Source organism: Aquila chrysaetos, chromosome 8 (genome assembly GCF_900496995.4).
Source record: "Aquila chrysaetos chrysaetos chromosome 8, bAquChr1.4, whole genome shotgun sequence".
NCBI classification, from domain to species: Eukaryota; Metazoa; Chordata; class Aves; order Accipitriformes; family Accipitridae; genus Aquila; species Aquila chrysaetos.
The window spans coordinates 1900721-1919652 of NC_044011.1; the positions used below are offsets into that span (position 1 = coordinate 1900721).

An 18932-nucleotide genomic window follows, 5' to 3' on the forward strand; every position below is an offset into this window, starting at 1 on the left:
TGGAAATACCCCAGGCACAGAATGCTGTACAGCACGGACCTGCTCTTTGCAGTTGCAGTGCTTCTCAAAATAGCCTGTGACCCCTGCAGTGAGGGACTGCGGTGCTGTCTGCTGCTGCACCTCTGTTCTCTGCAGCTGCCTCTTCCAGAACAAAAAACCAAGTCCGAGATCTTGCTGTCCATCTTGTGGCAAGCACCAGCCCCAGAGATCTCCAAAGGTGCTGGTACAGGCAAACTTTCTACAGCTGGGTAACATCTCTTTGTGGGAGACAGGAGGGTCAGACCTGTGGGAACGGGCTCCCCAGGAGCCAGGGATTGCTGGGCACCTCATTGCTATGGGCCTTGCTGTGACCTTGCCTTCTGTAGCATAAATACACAGAGACACACACTCTGCTATATATAATCTCCTGCTACACGCCTCTCCTGGGGAGAAGGCGAGAGAGCAAACATGTGCCAGGCGTTAGTCACGTCGCTCTCGGAGGCTGCTCAGATTCCACCATGATAAGCACAGGAGAGGATCCCTATAGAGCAGTGCTGTCCGCTGCTTTTGTTTGGGCAAGGTCTTCTAGTGTTTCACTTGGCACCATGCTGCGGGACCTGGCCTGATAACCCTTAGGAAGGGGCACTGGATGCTGAGGATCATACTATGAGGAGGGAGAATTTGGGATATCCCTTTTCCACGGTAGCGTGGGGTCTTTTTGTTCCTCTCCTGAGGAAACTGTCAAGCAGGGGAGTTACTGTCGGAGCAGACAGTGCACATGCCTCTTGCTTAAACAATCAAAACAACCAACCAAACAAACAAAAAAAGCCCCTAACCAAACCCATGTTTGCTTTTTAGACTGGTGGCATGAACAAAGGCTCAGGAGCCATCTGACCAAGAGCTGCCTTGTGCAGTGGAGGGCAGGCTGTCAGTTCTGGGACTAGAAAAGGCCAGTTCAGCTCTTTGGCAGCAGTTCTAGTCCCCAGCACAAATCCCTTCCTTCTCCCCATCTCCAGAGCCGGAATCCCAAAGCATCCAGAAAGCTCTTCTGTACACAGCTGGAAGAGGGGAAAGGCTTCTGCAGGGGGGATTTTTTTGGCTGTTGTCAGGCTGTTATATCTTGGGAAGAGTGGGGGCAGCTTTTAAATGAGACGAGGTATCCTGGCGCACCATTTCTGCCAGTCAGGAGACTTGCAACAGGTACAACATTTGCTTTGAGGTTTCTGCTTTGGCAGAAACGAGGACATCCAGAGACGTCTTGACATCTCACTTTGCTAACATTTGTGTCTGAATTTCTGGCAGGGAGGAGACAATCTCCAAATCGCTGTTCCCTCTCAGCCGTCAGCACCCTTCCTCCACTCTGGAACAAGCTGATAATAGCTTGTTTGTGCCTTACCCACCGCCGAGAAGAGGGCTGAGAACAGGCGTGTCTAAGGAGCTGTGCTGTCGGGCTTCCCCTCCTGTTAGACAGCAATAATTAGTGGCTGGAGGCAGCGCCTCTTTCTTGATACAGAATTAGCTGTATTCTCTTCCCCCCTTCACCCTGAGGGGAAATCACTGCATGGGGCTCTCTGATACAGCTCCCGACAGAAGCTGGGAGCTGGACCCCAGGACATGGGAGATCGCTTCCTCACCTGCAGTCCTCTTGCCTGTCCTCTCTTGTAGCTGTGGCTCAAGGAGCAGCTCAGTGCAGGATTGAGCCTTTAGCTTAAGCTGGGGGGTATTGGCCTCCCTGCTCCATTGTGATTACAAATTGTGGGAGGTGTATGACATTATTTATTCATTCATCTGTGCAGCATTCTCTGTACATCCCAAAGCACTTTATGGGAGTGCTTAATGCTACTCAGTGCTGCTATAAAGTAAATACAGGGCAGGGCTTTAGAGAGAACCATCTCTGCTCTTAACGGAATGGTGGCCGGTTTACTTTCCGCTTATCTGTTGTGTGGGATGACTGTCTCTGAAAATAGTCATCTTTTCTCTTTGCAGTGTGTATGTGTCTTTCTTCCAGTCTGACGTTTGTTAAATCTGGTCTTTTTTTTCCCTGGTAATGATGGAGAAAGGATGTGAAAAATACATACCTCATCAAAGGCTTGCTCATATAATTAGACAGCTCACTGCACATCTCCAGAGCTGGAATCTCCATGGTCCTTGCAGAGTTGAACTGTGCCACAGATCCCACTGCAGAATGGCTCCCTCTCGCCTCCTTTCCTCTCCTCCTCCTTGGAGGAGATGTGGCAGCAGCTATTTGGACAGTATTGTGTGTCCTATGGCATGCAAGGAGTGGGGAATCTCAGAGCTGGAGTCCCTTTCCTTAGGCTGACGGCTTGGACCCCATTCCCAGTCAGCAGGGAAATGCTGCATGCCTTCCAAGCGTGCTGGAAGTCACTTGACCTGCCTAAGATTTTGGTGTTGGAAACAGACCCCAGGCCTGACTCCTAGCCAAACCCTGCTGTTGCCAGTGTTGTCTGCTTCTCTCCAGCATTACCTGCTTGGCACAGTAATTATGGGAATGGAGTTGTAATGAAATTGCTTTCTGAATCCAGCATGTTAATAGCAGTTCAATCAGATGGGACTTGTGTGATTCCTGTGAAGTCCGTGTGAATGACTGACACTGGGGCTGTCCTCAGAAAAGGCAGCTCAGAAACGTGCTGCCTCTTGACCTGCTCTTGAATGCTGGCACAGCCTTGTCAGTGCATGGGCTTGTCTGGGGCAGGGTAGCCAGATATAGTCCAGAGGTGGATTTTGGTTTGTTTTTTTTTTCCCCCACTATTGATGCTTTCGCTGCTGGGTGCTGTAAGCCTGCCTGTACAATAGTAGCTGAACGTTCATTCTTCTGCTTCCCTGTATTCCTGTGGCTTCCACACATGACTAAGGAGCAAAAACAATCTAGTGGAGTGACTCATCCCTTTAGAGAAGGTGGGATAAGAGCAACAAGAGACAGCAAGCATAAAAACAGCATCCACAGGAGACCTGTGCTGTGCTGCACCAAAACTACCCAGAGTCCATTCTGGCTGGCCACGTTGAAGACTATGGTCATCTGTGATTTGTAACTAGTTAAGGAGAACTAGTTAAGGAATTGGCTGATGCAACATTTCCTAAATAAAGGCAAAGGTGATTTATTTAAAACATATAATCTGCTATTTCTTGGTCTGTAGATTTGTCTCAATTCTAAGCTGTATCTTGGATGATCAATGGAAGGTGAACAGATGAAAGAGCCAAGGTTGGCTCGGGAGTACTCACCACATGATTGAATGAGATGCTTCTGTGGCTTGTAACCACAGTGTTCTCCAGGTTCCTTCAGCACAGCAAGTTGCTCTGAAAGTCTAATGGGTTATATTGCTTCAGCAACAGCTTCTGGGGTATTTGGCATCCCCATAAGTCCATTGACAGTAACTGCAGGGCAGTGGAACTTGGGTTTTGAGTCTGTTTCCTTTCTCTTTTAGATCAACGAACTCAGCAATGTTCCTGTCCCTGTCATGTTAATGCCCGATGACTTTAAAGCCTACAGTAAGATTAAGGTGGACAATCATCTATTCAACAAGTAAGTAGGTGCTTCCCAACTTGTTTGTAATTAGAGCTCTTTGCTATGGGGGAAACTGGCATGGTGAAGGCCTTTTGGTTTGTTTCCTGTTGTAATGCCAAGAGGTCTGGCATGGCTGGACACATGCCCCAGTCCGTGCCCTGCCCAGACCACTCAACAGGACATGGTGGGGGGTCAGTCTGTCACTGAGATTCTGTCTTGTGGTTTGGTTTATATCCTTTGAGTGATGAGAAGTCTGGTAAGGCCAGGGTCAGAAGTGGCACTGCTACAAAGCTAGCTACCCATAGCTATTCACTGGACTGGGTAGAAGACAATATTTTAGAGTTCACAAAGTGTAACTTGTCCAAAGCCCTAGGGCTGGAGTTTGCTGCACGTCTTGGTTATGCACAAAACTGATGCAGGACTGTCTCTTGACTCCTGCTGTGCCCTGTCTGGGTGTCCTGTCCTGACCAGCAGAACCCAAATCCCAAGACCATGGAGGAGAGGGCAGGAGTTTACGCTCTGTGACCTGATAGGTTCCTTGTCTCTTTGAGACTGTTGACAGGAGACAGCTGTGAAGCTGCGTTGTATGCCTGGCCCATGGGGTTTCTATGGAGTTACCCCCTTCTCCTTTCCCCAAAAGATCAATTTTTGGAAGCCCCTTTAAAACCATGGTTGTGACTGGTGCTCAGAGGTGTGTTCTGTGCCCTGGCTCTGTGTGTGTGCAGGTCTGCAGTACTCCCTGATTAATGTTTCATTTTCACTAAGTTTCACAGGGATCAGCTTTTGAGAGTGGGAGTGTGATTCAAAAGTTTGTCTTCTCTGGCACCTACAATTTGCAGTATCTGCTCTTCCCTCTTCTCCTACATAGATTTTAGTTTCCCACGTATTGGTGCAAAGGATTCTCATTGAGAATGAGCTGACAAAATCTCCCACTGTGTCCAAGCAGGACCATCCTCTCTGCTTCTTCCCGCTGGGCAGAGTAAGAGCTCTGGTAGGGAGTAGATGCAGCATCCCTCAGCGACAGGGAACATTGTCTGTTGTCCGCTGTACTGTGCTTTGGGCAGGCCCCATTCCTGGCTGGCGAGGCCTAGCAGCAAAGCTTGCTCTGTAACGGTTGGGACTGGTCTGGAACATGCCAGACTGGAGCTGATTCACCCCCTCTCTTTTGCGTTCTGGAGAGATGGTTTGTCGTGTGTTGACCTTTCTTTTGACGCACGAGTGATCTGATCTGATCTGAAATCAGAGCCACCCCCCTTTCCTCCAGCTTTTCATCTTAAACAGTAACAGTGTGTTGCAGGGGGCAGCTGTGTTACTGAACAGAACAAAGCAACAAAGGAGGAAAGAGAGAAATTATTCTGTCAGATCTGTGCTTGTGACAGGGGAGATTGTTCTGTAAGACAGACTTCCTCATCCAAAGAGCCTGTTAGTCAAAAGCTGGATCCTGCAAGCATTTCTGTGAACAGATGACTTTTGTAGGCATCCAAAGAAACAAGCTACCTTAATGAGGGTAAATACTTGCAGAATAGGGCCCTTGTAGGTAGGAGGGGGCTTGGATATTCTGGGAGGTTAGCACTGAAGTGGGAGAAGAATTGAGTTTGATTTCACAAGCTGGACATTGCACAAGAATATCTTTTCTGTTTTGCCTAGGGAAAACTTGCCAAGTCGCTTTAAATTTAAGGAGTATTGTCCACTGGTGTTCCGAAACCTCCGAGAAAGATTTGGGATTGACGATCAAGACTACCAGGTACCGTCTCTTCTCTCCCTGCTCTCCTAACACCTTTCCCTAGAACAGAATAACCAAGCTGGCAGAGAAACTATGTTATCAACATTCTTGTGTGGTCAGTTTTTATGGGTTTATAATCATGGTTTGAATGGTTTTACCATAACGCTAGGGGCCCACAGCAATGGAGTAGATCTTGCTGTGCCAAGCACTGGGCAATTGGAGAATGAAAAGATGGTTCCTGCTCCAGAGAGCTTACAGTCTAGGCATAAAATAAGAGGCAGCAGATGGTTGCAGACAGGCAGGAGCTGGAGGATAACAATGATCTAGTGCAGAACATCTGCAAGGAAAATGAGTCTGTCATGTTTTTACAGATTTGGGTGCTGCTTTAACTAAGTGTGCGTGCCAAGCATTGGTGCTGTTGAATTGGGTTTACAAAGGTGGCTGCTGCTTTGGGATGTGTCCCCCAAGGCCAGAGGTTCAGACTTCCCTTGGAGGGGAGAGACATTTTCTTGTATTAATACTGCTGGGCTTAAATCCAGTGAAAGAGAGATCTCGCAACTCTTGCTGCTACAGCAGGGCCACCCTTCCACACACAGCTCTTAGTCTTACGCATGCAGAAGATGTGTAGTAGCAGGCTGCTTAGAGACCTCTTAAATGAGGGAAGAGCCAGTGCAGAAAAAGAGGGTGGCTTTGATAGCTGCGTGGCCTTTAGCAGGCTGAGTGTTAGGTAATTAAACTCAGTATCTTTGGCACTCCACTCCAGTTGATAAAGGCTGGCAATGTGCCAGCACTGACTGGTCGAGGGCTTCAACTAAAATACTCACTGGAATCTGCCAGCCCAGAGAGGCACATTAGGGCTGGAGGAGTGGGTGAGTGGTGCAAGCTTCTTGCTCTCTCCCTTCTTTGCTTTATGTGCAAACCCAGCCATGCTCCCTGCTGCCCATGTTGTGGGAGGAGGAGATGGGAGCAGAGCTGTTCCTGCTAATCCCACCAAACTGCTTCCTTCTGGTAGTATGTGTGTGTGTGTGCCCATGTCCACATACGTCTGTGTATACGCCCTCCCCAAGCGTGTCAAAATTCTCCCTGACTATATCTAGATTATTGCCTGATCTCACCCTGTTTCAGAGTTAATATAATGAAGAGATCTGTTTTACTCCAACTGCATGGCTCGTTGCACTGGTGAGACACTGGATCTACTTGATCCAGTTTCTGGTCTCCTGTGGTATGGGGAAAGTAACAGATGTGTAGCACCTGCATCCCATGCTCTGACCCTTGTTCCCTGACCAAGTGGGGAGCACACTGGTCCCTCTGTGAGAAGGGGTGACCTCTGAGGATACTGGGATTGGTGTTTGGGGCTTTTTGCTTCTTTGTGTAACTGTGTCTCAGTTGCCTGTCTCCTGGCTGCCAGGGCCCATCCTACTCTGCTGCCTGTTCTCAGGCATGCTGGGTACTCTGAGGGTGTTTGCTCAAAGTGAGACACGTTTTTCGAGCAGAACTGACAGTCATCTTTGCTTTTCTTCTGCAAGGGGCCAGCCATCCCCAGGAGGAATAGTAAATGCTGGTTGCTGCCTCGTGGCTGCCTGTCGCAGCTCTGGTCTGGGTGACTGCCCATCTGCTGACGGAGATAGAGCTGAGCCCAGCGTTAGGAGGCAGGTGGTGTTCATTGTGCCTGTGTGTGCTCAGTGCCTTGTAATTACCTGTGAGCCATGAGTTGCACAGACAGATCTCTCCTGCTTGTGACGGAAGATCTCTTATTTTCAGGACACGGCTGCTCAGTTCATGCTTTTCTTGAGCACATGCCTGTTAGATTATTAATTTTATTTTTTCCCTCTTACCGTCAGGCCTGTTCTTTAGGCAGCAATGGCATTTTGCCAGGAGAAGCAGTACCATTGCCTCCTGGTCTGTTGACAGTAGTTCATGCCAGGTTGTGTATGGCTCTTGAGGAGACTGCTTGGCCAGCAACACCCTGCCCCTGGGGCTGGCTGTACCAGGGTATGAATTTGTGTGCTGGCTTCCTCCATACGCTTCAACATACTTGCATGCAGTGAAGTCATTAGCTCCTAATTATTTTTTCTCCCAGTCCATCCACTATAGTATATTTTAAATTTTTTTTTCTCAGTTTCTTTTAAGAAATTATGAGAACCATGTGAAGTAACTTACATAGAAGCACCCACAGTCTTGTTGGTTCTCAATACCTGGTTTATCATTTACATTTTACCTGTTGCTCTGAAGGATTACTTCTCCCATCTCTGGGGTAGAGCAGTTTGGCTCTTTAGAAGTGTCCAGCTAGAACAGAAAGCAGAAAACACTCATTAGCTGAATTCAGGTGGGTAAAATGTGATGGTTTGAGTGGGAATCGAGCCAGAATGCTAAATATAACACCCGAACTGTGGAAGAGGTGGGAGTGACAGGAAGGGAATGAAGTAAACCTAAGGGCTGTGAATTTGGTAATGTCCATATGTGGTCACGTTTCTGCTTCCCATCTCCTCTAGAAGAAAAGCTCTGTGGTTTTGAGGTGAGGGGTGATTAAACTGTGTAGCACAGACTGATTTGCAAATGTCAGCAAGAAGCAAGGGGTTATTTTGTTTGCCTTTATTTTCCTGATGGTTTCTAAAGCCGTTGGCAGGAGTAGAGTTTTTCCTCTGCTTCATTAAAGTTTTAAAAGCTTTAAATGCTTCATTCTGAAAGGAAACCTCTCGGCTCACTTGCAGCGCGACATGGTAAATCCCTCTTTCGCAGCAGGCTCTCCTTGCTTGCGTGTCTGCGTCTGCAGAAGAGCAGGCTCCCTCTGCTGTCTGCTCTTCAGAGAGCTGAGGAAAGGAGCAAACAGTGTAACTAGCAGCTAAAAAAATACATCATGAAATGCATTGTCCAGCCCTGAGATCCTGAAAGACACATGGATCTTGAGCTAAAGACCATTATCCAGGTGTCAGTACTACTGTGTTTCAGAGCACAACTCTCAACTCTTCCCATCTGTTTGCACCAGTGGCAAGGAAATGCTAGTGAGTCTACACTGTTGGTTGACAAAATGGCTTCTGAACAAACACTGGTGATGGGGCTGGTGGAGTTGGAAGGTAGTTGCTGAGAAGTGATGGAGGAAACAAATGGGAGACGGGTGACCTGCTTGGCTTAGTCTGGAAGGTGTGAAGAACAGTGGCTCTAACAGTGGGATGAGGCTCGCAGCAAGTCCCCCTACCTGGGGAGAGGCATCAGAACAAAGAGCTCATGTTGTGGCTCAGGGAACATGGTAGATACTTCATCTGCAGCTTGCATGGGATTTTCCAATTCTGCTGCAAGTATGAAAAGAAGCTGCAATGTTTCGTTGCTAAGGGTGGAGACAGGGATATAAAGACAGATGCTGCTGGTTGTCGGAAGAACAACCAAGCTATTTATACTCACAGTCGTCTTCATCCAATTGTAAGAATAGCAGAGGCTGAGGGTGGCTTTTGGTTTCAGGATGACCTGTAAAGAATTCCCGAACAATGAGACTTTTGCCAGTTTAGGCTGCTTTTTGTTGGAAAAGAAGACAGGCCATTTAATTCATTTTTTTCTGTTTTTCCTTAAACCTTGGACTGTTCTTAAATTTCCAGGAAGAAATACTAAGAAATCTTAGCCTGTGTTTACTGCCACTTTAAAAACCCCTTAGTAAAAAACATCTTCAAAAATGCATGCCAGGTGTAGGAGTAAAACGCATCAACAAATAGAAGGCCCAGATGAAAGCTCTAAACTCCGTGTCCAGACTTCTAAACAATTGGGTTAACCTCAGCAGTGCTGAACACTCAAGAATGCTTGCTTATTAACAGTCACGATTGCAGTGTGTTTGCAAGTGTGCTCTGAAGCTCGGCCAGGACACTGTCACAGTTATGAAGGTGGAGCACAAAGTCCCTGGGATGTCTGTTATTCCAGAGCCAAGTTGTGGAGCTGGCCCTGGTCACCCATGCCTCATCTGCTTTCCAAGGCTGCTCTTCTTTCCTCTCCAGGGAGGTGGCAGCTTCTGCCTCTCCTCCCCACTTTTTTGTTCTGGTTCCCTTAGAACTCAGTGACACGAAGCGCCCCAGTGAACAGCGACAGCCAGGGCCGATGTGGGGCCCGGTTCCTCACCACCTATGACAGGAGGTTTGTCATTAAGGCAGTGTCGAGCGAGGATGTAGCAGAGATGCACAACATCTTAAAGAAGTACCATCAGGTACGGTGAGTCTGGAACCCTGGGAGGGGAGGTGGCAAACACCTTGGGGAGCATCTTGTGATTTTCTGGGGAAATGGAGCTTGGATTCACAGTGTGCAACCTGGGAAAGCTCGCAAATAGCTTTTGCAGAAGAAAACAGTGTTCCTTGGCATCTGAGAGCCAATTATGGCACAGCTGCCTGTTTCTTCACAGTGCTGAGCTCTGCTCACAGCTCACCCTGTTCCTTACATCAGTGAATTATGGATTGCTGGTACCTGAGATCTGTAAACATGCTCCTAATTCAGTCCTTTGAATTAGACTTTCCAGAGGGACCAGGGAGGAGACAGTTACGTGCAGCAGGGAAGGTGGGGGCAAAGTGGGACAGCTGGAAATGTTCTACCCTGATCCACATTATCTGCCAGTCCATCTGCTCTTTACTTTCAGATACACTCACATAACCACAGGAATTGAAGTTAGCCAGTGCCAACAACAGACTCGCCCCGCTGAGACTGAGTGACGGACATGCACACCTAGTCTGTTACAGCAGGCTGGACGTGCACACACAGTGAGATGCTCTGTCTCAGCACAGGGCTGGAAGGTTCTTACAATGCCCTAACTTGCTTTTCTTGGGACGCTAGGAGCCATTTGCAAGCCTCCTTTCCTTTCACTTCGGTGTCAGATGGCTGGAACTGGAGGCTTTAGTATCATCTTCTTGCTGAGCTTGTGTTCTGTCAGAGATCGGTTTTGTGTGACAGTACCGTCTTTCTCTGCCCTTCCCTTCCCTGCTTTCCTCCAGTTCATAGTGGAGTGTCATGGGAACACCCTCCTGCCCCAGTTCCTTGGCATGTACCGGCTCACCGTGGATGGAGTGGAAACCTACATGGTGGTTACCAGAAACGTATTTAGTCACAGGCTGACTGTGCACCGGAAATACGACCTGAAGGTGAGGGTTTGGAGGGCAGTCATGAGAGCTCCTTTTCCAGGAGGGTGGGAGTTAGTTTTTGTAACGCCTACTTGACAAGGTCCTGGGCTTTGGTTTTTGTTCAGGGGATCAGGTTTTGGGGGCTCTGAATGGAGCTTCACTTGAGGCTCAAATGTTGTTCCATTCCCCTGTCCCAGGTGGCCTACACTACACCAGGGAGATCTGTAAGTCTAGCTCAGGCGTGAAAAAGGTGTTGAGCACTGATTTTAAAAATACTTTCATTATTTTTCTGCATGGAGGAATTAAATGCTGTCAATGAATTCTTTGGGAATATGACATACAGTGCAGCAATGCTCTTTTCTTTATTCTTTTATCAGGGCTCAACGGTATCCAGGGAAGCAAGCGATAAAGAGAAGGTATGGACCGTTCCTGGCCAGCCTTTCCTTCCTCCTGGTGGTTGGAAGCAGGTGGGATCCAGCTGACTTCCCTTTTCCAAAGGGATATTGAGCAGGGGATATTAAATGGGCCCTGAGTGATAACCTGTTTCTGTCCCACCTTTCAGGCTGTGCCCAGTAACTGCTCAGGAAGAGATGGCGCAGATTTGGTGGTGCCCTGCCCTGCTCTGTTATGTTGACACTACCAGGAATGGGGGGAACTTCTTGGGGGACAATCCCACAAGTATCAAAACCCATATTAGTGCAATGGTGTCTTTATGGAAGGATTTCTTCATAGTGCTCCCTGTGTACCAAACTGAGTCAGGTCAGCAGTTAGCTTTTGCAACAGATGCTTTTATAAACCAGACCAGCTCCTCTCAGATTCTTGGCATATCTCAGCATGTTTGTAAGTTTTTGGTTTCTGGTGCCATTAGGGAAACTTATGACTAAGAATCCCGCCCCTGCAAAACTTTGGCTGTGATGCTGCCATGAAAGGTCCTGTTGAAATCACAGCAGTAACTCATGGTACTACATGGTTTGCACGTGCACGTGGGATTTTCAGGTTTGGGACCACAGAGTAAGTCTACTCCAGCCTGCCCTAACATTAGATCTCTGGCATGAGCCAAGGAACTCCATTTACATGGAATGCTCTGCCATCGAGGCACAGCTTCATTGTGCCTAAGTGTCCCTGGCTTGCTGGCTCTTTACTCTCTAGCTTTTTCTGCTTATGCAGTTTGTCTCAGACCATTCATATTAGATCTATATAAAGCCACCACATGCTCATATGTCATTGTAAGAACAAAATAATTTCATTCCCAGCTGCACAAAGGGGTTGTATGTTCTTCCATATCCATGAGAAATCCTCAGGGCCTGCTGCAAGCAGATTGCTCAAAAAGCAGTGGTTTTAATTTTTTCCTCAAGCCTTTAGGGAGAGGAGCATTTTTTTTTCAAGCCATCACCCCTTCCTCCCCAGTCAGAAGCCAACAAAATGCATTTCTATTCTGGGAGTTGGTTGGACCATCTCTGGCTGGAGCCTAGCTGTCAAGCTTTCAGCCTGCAGCACATCTTTCTGGCAGTCTTTAAAGTTGAGTTGCTCTCTGTGTCTCCCTTCAATTTCCCCCTAGGTACAGCTCAGCACACGGATTCATTGGCAAATATTGTGCTCTGCCTGATGCCATTTTCATATTTAGTGGACAGGATGAGCCACTTCACCTTATAAACAGGCAAAAGGTTCTGGTGCAACCCCACATTGGATCAGAGTCTCTGTGCAATCAAAATACCACTAATGGATCGGTGTACCAGCCTTCCCCCAAGAAGTAGGGGTTTTGAGAATTTGACACAGGCTTTTTGTTGCAGGCCAAGGATCTACCAACGTTCAAGGACAATGACTTCTTGAATGAGGGTCAGAAGCTGCATGTTGGAGAAGAGAGTAAAAAGAACTTCCTTGAAAAACTGAAGCGGGATGTGGAGGTAGAGTTTCCTGGGGGACAGTTTTTACTCTGTCTCCCATAACTGGATCCTCACTGTGGTCTCTGGCTCAAGGGGTGCAGCAGTGACTGAAAAGCAAGTCATTCCTGGATCAGTCAAGTAAATACAGTCAGTGTTATGCTGATGGCAGTGGGCATATGCTCTCATGTGTAGATTCTCTGGAGTCTAATAAGGGTTTAGCTCTCACTACAGCCCTTTCTTAGGAAGATACTGGCAGAGTAGGACTGAGGATTTCTGATCCCACATGGATGCTGTTATTCTCACTCATGTATTTCTACCAGTTTTTAGCTCAGCTGAAGATTATGGATTACAGCTTGCTTGTTGGGATCCACGATGTTGACCGAGCAGAGCAGGAAGAGATGGAAGTGGAGGATCGGGCAGAGGATGAAGAGTGTGAGAACGATGGTCTAGGAGGCAACCCCATTTCCTCCTATGGCACACCCCCTGACAGCCCTGGCAATCTCCTCAACTACCCTCGCTTCTTTGGGCCTGGAGAGTTCGATCCTTCTGTTGATGTCTACGCCATGAAAAGCCACGAAAGTGAGTATCTTGGAATACTGATGAAGGTCTGGAGGGCAGAGGAGGTATCCTGTGGTCTGGCTGGGCTAAATGGAGTGGGAGGACTGTCCACAGAGAGAGACCCTGCCAAGTGTGTCTCCTTTGCTGTGCAGTCCCTTGTTGTGGATGGTATGAATTGGAATGGATAGAAGTGATGCTTGGAGAGTAGTGGCATGTTCAGAGAGTGTGTGGGTCTCTGGTGTGCTGTTTCCAGTCACTCTTCTCTGCCCTTCTGCAGCCTCCAGCTGCCTTGCTTTCTCTGCTAGTTGCACCAAAATATATCTGCCATGTATTTCAGAAGGAGGGGGGTGCAGCTGGGCTTTGCTCACAGCTCAGGGTGTGCTAGCGACTCTCTTGCCTTGCTAGGTGCCCCCAAGAAGGAAGTGTACTTCATGGCCATTATAGACATTCTTACGCCATATGATGCAAAGAAGAAAGCTGCACATGCTGCCAAAACAGTGAAACATGGGGTAAGCAGCCTGCTGCCTGCAGGGAGGATGGGCTTTGGGGCTTCTGCTTTGCCTGCATGCCTGCGTGCATATGTGTGATGTCTCCTGACACTGATTTTTCTACCAGTATGGAAATTCTCCAGTGATCCCATGCCCAAGGACAGCTCTTCCCTCACTTACTGTCTCCTCAGACTGTCTGGGAAAGGCTTTACCTCTAGGTGGTTGGAGATGACTTGCATTTATGTCCCAGTTTGGGAGGTGCTTGATTTCCCTGGTGTGGCACCAACAGCCTCACAGAGCAGGAATGGACTGGCTGCAGGAAGACATACTCCCCTGCCCCCTTCCTGGAGCCAGTCCTGTTCCCTGGCAGCAATTCTGAACTTCCCAAAAGGGCTTGAAAAAAGCCCAGGTTAGCAGGACATGGAGTTTTTCATGCTCCTTCCAAATCTCCTCTAAACCATGAGGGAACAAATCCAATGCTTTGACTTAGTGGTCTGCAGAAGGTCCAGCTGGAGCTAGAATCAGTTTTCCTGGGGATCTCTCTAGACCTCTCAGGATGTTGTTTTTTCCTGGAACTTGCAAGTTGTTATGGGTCTTCCCAGGCAGAGACAGGCTGTGCTGACATGATTGCTCCCTGCTGTCCTCCCTCCTCCACCCTTTGCAGTGCTGCAGGGTCTGTCCTTCGAGGAGGGTGTTGTGACTTGTCTCTCCTCTCTGCCTTGCAGGCTGGGGCAGAGATTTCCACCGTGAACCCAGAGCAGTACTCTAAACGCTTCAATGAATTTATCTCCAATATCCTGACATAGTCGTCTTCAGCCTTCAGCGAGAAATGAAGAGAAGAGGGGCTACTTCCAAACAGAGAATGCAGCCTGTGACACTAAAACAGACACTGTAGCAGCATGTGGGGTGTGCATGTGTGTGTGCGTGCGTGTGTGTGTGTGCAAGAGTGAGTGTGTGGCACTGTGTGACTTCCGAGAAAACTAATTCTAGGTGCACCCTCCAACAGTCCACTTGACCCAGGTGGAAAAGTGGGTTTTTATGTTACAGAAGTGCCCAGACATAGATTTGAGGGCTTTTTAAAACAAGAAAAGTGCATTGTTTCAGCACTGCTCTTTCTAATGACATTTTCTCCTCTCTGATCAAGAGAATCCCATAGGGATATGATATGTGGCACTGTATAAAAGGGGTCGCTCTAGATCACGTTCAGTGAGAGTGAAGCAGTGCCTGATTCCACAAACTACTACTTTTTTTTTTTTTTTTTTTTTTTTTTATTGGACTGTCTTTACCAGAAAGACATACAAGCCCTTTTATTTCCCTCTTGATAGGAATTGGAAGGATAATAGCTCACCATTTCAAGGATGGAAAATATTACTCTGATAAGGAGGAGTCGCTGAACTTTAGGTAAATTCAGACTGGGACACTTTATATTTTTTGGTTAATTTAAGTAACAAAACCTTTTTTTGTAACTGCACTTGATTTACAAGAAAGACGAGGGAAATGAACATCTACCAAAGATGATCGCTTAAAAAGGTGTAACTCCTAGAACCTAAAAAAAAAAATCAGTGCGAGAAGTAGTAGAGGCATTGAACAACCTCAGATAATAATGTGCTTGGACCCATTATGCTTTAAATTGGCCAGCTATGAAGACTTCATGGAAAAAAAAAAAAAAAAAAAAAAGGCATTTTGTACCTGTAGATATGGGATAGTATTTGACTATCTGGAACGTTTCCCTGTCACACCTCAAGTCAGGAATTGCCGTGTCTTTTAGATGACAGCTTCACATCGCAGTTCTGCCAGTGTTAATCTAGCTAATGTTCAGTCTTCCTTACTTGCCCGATCTGCAACAGGTACTTGAATTTGTTTCCTGACAGAGGTTCTTTGGTTAGTTGGTTTATTTTTTAAATGGCAATGTGACTTGCACACAAAGGAATTGGACTCGCTACCAGTGGGGAGTGCTGGGAGCTGTGACTGTGGAGCAAGTTCCACTGCTCAAGAGGACTCAGGACTTGAGCTGTGATTGTTTTTACTCTTCTCTGCTCCATACCCCTCTCTAGAGCGACAGTCAAGGAGTGGAAATGTTTGAACACTTGCGCCAGATTATTTTCCCCCCCAAGGAATTGGAACTGATTTGCGTGACTGAATAACGTCCTGTTTTGTCTCCAGAATGCTTGTAATATTTTTCACAGCCAAGCTTGTCAGACTTGCTTTGGGTTTTGTTAGCTCTGCTGCACAACAGTTACAGATCTTTTGGTTCTTTTTTTAATTTTCTTTTTCTTTTTAAGCAGGATTTAGAGTTTTGAACAAACCTCTTGCAGTTGAAACATGTTGCTTATCTGCCTTGAAACTGTTTTCACATATGCCTTTGTTTCGGGAATAAGCTGTTTCGAATGTCTGTCCTGTGCTGTAACGCGTGCTACAGTTTGCTGTGTGGAATTTGGTCCTTTTGAGAGATAACTGGTGCTCATCACATCCTGGTAATTTCCCTAGACTAACGCTAGCTCTGGTCTGGATTCTGAATGTGGGCTTTGGTTTTTTTATGTTCATACCCACATTTGTGATGTGAATCCAACAGGTCTCAACTTTGAAGGGGACAAAAGGGGGCTAAAGTTTCAGCCCATAAGAGTGCACTGTAAATAGAGTCTTTAAGAAATCAAAAACTAATATTAGGGGTCATAATGGAATATGAATCTTTTTATTCATTCATGGGTCATTCCCTTTGACATGGGACAAATTTCTTCTGCCACTGTAGTCCAGTCCCTATTCTGTGTGATGTGGGGGCTAACACACCATTGTCTGGGAGGCTGAAGAGTCTCATGTCTTAAGGTGTGTAGCTGGAAAAGCCACAAAACAAATGCAGCTATGAGAATACTTTAAAAAAGGGAGGACTTAGAGGGTATCATCAGCTTAGTTTTGTGGGCATTATGTTGGTTGCTTTTCTCTTAAACAATAAGCACTTAAGTTTACTATCAATTAGAAATTAAATACCAATCACTTTTTATTCTTGACAGTTTTAAAAATCTGCATTGAATCTGCAACTTTGGCCTGGTAAGTTTGCCGTTCTCCTTTTGGGAAACTAGCTTGTACCTTTTAAACTGTTTATCTTTAAATCATGTATTAAAAAAATAAGAGAAAAAGGGGGGAGGAGAAGAGAAGGAAATTAGTGAACTGCAGACATCCTGCACTGAGACACTACAAAACAAACAACCCAAAGAAAGTAGAAGAATGAAGCTTGCATAGCTAGGAGCAACAGTCTCATTCACTGAATTTCATAAACAGGAATGAAATTAAAATGCAGTTAGTTCCTGCAGCAATCTTTACAGAAGTCATGATGCTAAGGGCTTAAGAGCAGTTAACTGTATTTTCTTATTCCACTCTAAACAAACTCCTGCTGGAATTAAATTGGCTGTCTCTGGCTCAAGTGATATGAAAAGCCCCATAAACTCTATTCACTTTAGCACTTCCCCAATTCTGCCACTTCTGTCAAGTTGCCATACTGTGTGTATTAAAGTAATTAAATGCAATTTTCTCACTTAATGATGTATTACCCAGGTATGTAACTTTGTTTAACATAAGCATTTTGTATATTGTTTACATTTTGAGAGGTAGCATTATGTTAAAAATGCTAATTTTTGTTTCTAGACAGTATTTTTATTACCAGAATAAGAAGTGAAGCTGCAAATATTTGATTTGTTTTTAAAAGGGACTTTTTCTTTTGTTTTTGTTGTTTTGTTTTGTTTTTTTTAAATCTTGTTTTAGGTCACTTTTTTAACTCGAGTATTTAAAAGGAAAACCCAGCCCTTTCAATTCTGGTTTTACAACTGCTTGTGCTAGTTTGTTGTCTGTTTCTGGTGTGAATTTAGTTCTAGTTTGCTGAATGTAGATATTTCTGTCTGTAGCATGTACCCTGCGGAACACTTTACACTGAAGTGCATTTGACTGAAAACCACCCTCGGCTGAAAGAGTTGCAATAGGTAGGCAGATCACTCAGATCCTGGTCAGAGTGCAGGATTTTTCAAGAAATTGCAGTGCAATTCTTGGGTCAACTGGAGTTTCAAAAAGAAAGAAAAACTTAGTGTGCAGTGTCTCTCTCCAGTGCCCGAAGGCAGGGTGAGTTTGTGTGAGAAGCAAGCTGCAGGATCTGTTGCCCTGCCTGTACTGAGGGTCTCTCTCTTTCTGAACATGGGCCTGATCTGTCAAAATTTAAGAACTAAAAACTGCTTTGAACCTAGAACTTATCTTCCTCGTTGAGATAGCTCCTACAGTGTAAATAAGAGCGGGAGAAGGAAAGCAAGAGTTGCGGAGTCACAGTTTGGGTGCTGCTCTGCTCCAATAGTGCAATAAAAACCACTCGAGAACATGTTGGTTCCTTTAATAGGAACCACGTGTTCTGGAGGTACCACACAGCACCCACCCTTTGTGTCAGCTTTGGTGTCAGCGCTAGGAAGGAGGCCTGGTATTTGCTATATGTAAGAAGAATGTCAGCAGGAGTTCACTTCTCACAGCAAGGAGCAGTGGGATCCTTCCCTCTGGTCTTGTACACGCCTCTGATTGACGTGGTTTTAATTATAAAAGCCACGATCATGACATTCATCACAGGGAGAACTTCTAGGGTAGTAGGTGACTCCAGATTTCCTGCATAAATGAGGCTGTACTCCCACATCTGAGAATCCTAGTTTTGAATTGGATTATCGTGATCAGCAAGAACACTAAAACACTTGAGTCTTATTTCCTTTTCTGGGAGGAAACTCCTGCTTTCCCCTCCAGAGCGCTGCCACAGGTTCCTTCAGTGGGGACATCAGCTGGGGACTCGCCTCTTAGCCCAAGAAAGGCACAAAGCAAGGTTGTATTGTAGTTATGGGTCGTGTTTGGTAGGGGTTGTGTCTTAGCCTTGACGGACGGATGCCTCCCAGTCCTGTGACTACTATGCAGTCTTTATAGATGCCTCCCTTCAAGCTGCACAGAGGTCAAAGTGTTTAACCTCAAGGTGGTACAAACCTTTCAGAAGTCAGTGTGTGTGTCCTAAACTTGGTTTGCAACACTGCATAACCAATCTGAGACAGATCGTCCTTACAATAGCTCCAAAAACAAAACAGGTATCCTCTCCCCATCTGTGTCTTAATGCCCCATTGCAGGTTTGCCTGTCAACTTCCCCTACTTCTGCAGAGCCATTCTCCAGTATCCGTATTAGCCACTACTGATTTTCCTTGCTCTTTGAAATGAGTATCTATCTTGTGTAATAGCGATGGCAAAGCTCGGGGAACCAACTGCTGGTCATCCATCATTTTTAGTGGTTTCAGTTTTCACCACTCAGAAATTGTGCTGGTCTTTGTTTAGCTGCACAATGCTAAATGCAGCTGGATTGAGTTGGGTCAAGTGAGCGTATTACACACAGGTCACATGGGTGGGCAGGGCTAATCAGTGCAACTGAAAAAATGTGAATAAATTAAGTTTAATCTAAAACTAAAAAAAAAAAAAAGCATTATAGGTTTTTTCACTGCTGTTTTTTAAATAGGAATTTTAAGTCCTCTGTGCTTGTCTGTTTGCTAGGAGCAGTTTGAGACACTGTTACTGTTTTGAAATGCATGCATGTTACAAGATGAGTCTCCAACCAGAGAAAAATAAAATTAAAACTTTGTGTACATCTGTTCCTTACTGCTGTCCTCTTTAAAGTGCTGTAATGATCAACTGTTA

The 18932-nt window shown here is 46.1% G+C and overlaps 1 protein-coding gene across 14 annotated transcripts in view; it reads left to right on the forward strand.

Annotated features, from left to right (window-relative positions):
• The window catches only part of PIP4K2B (phosphatidylinositol-5-phosphate 4-kinase type 2 beta), a 26773-nt gene extending 7893 nt beyond the window's left edge, over positions 1–18880 (forward strand). For 2 of the 14 annotated variants that reach the window (XM_030022820.2, XM_030022819.2), the window contains 9 exons: positions 3423–3520; positions 5150–5246; positions 9259–9411; positions 10187–10333; positions 10690–10728; positions 12103–12216; positions 12516–12774; positions 13159–13262; positions 13967–18880. In XM_030022820.2, coding sequence (XP_029878680.1) covers positions 3423–3520; positions 5150–5246; positions 9259–9411; positions 10187–10333; positions 10690–10728; positions 12103–12216; positions 12516–12774; positions 13159–13262; positions 13967–14047 — 1092 coding nt within the window. In that variant the 3' untranslated portion in view covers positions 14048–18880. The remainder of the gene's footprint in view (positions 1–3422; positions 3521–5149; positions 5247–9258; positions 9412–10186; positions 10334–10689; positions 10729–12102; positions 12217–12515; positions 12775–13158; positions 13263–13966) is intronic. The other 12 variants (XR_005933057.1, XR_005933060.1, XR_005933061.1 and 9 more) reach the window with 12 other exon arrangements.
• The last annotated feature ends 52 nt before the right edge of the window (positions 18881–18932 follow it).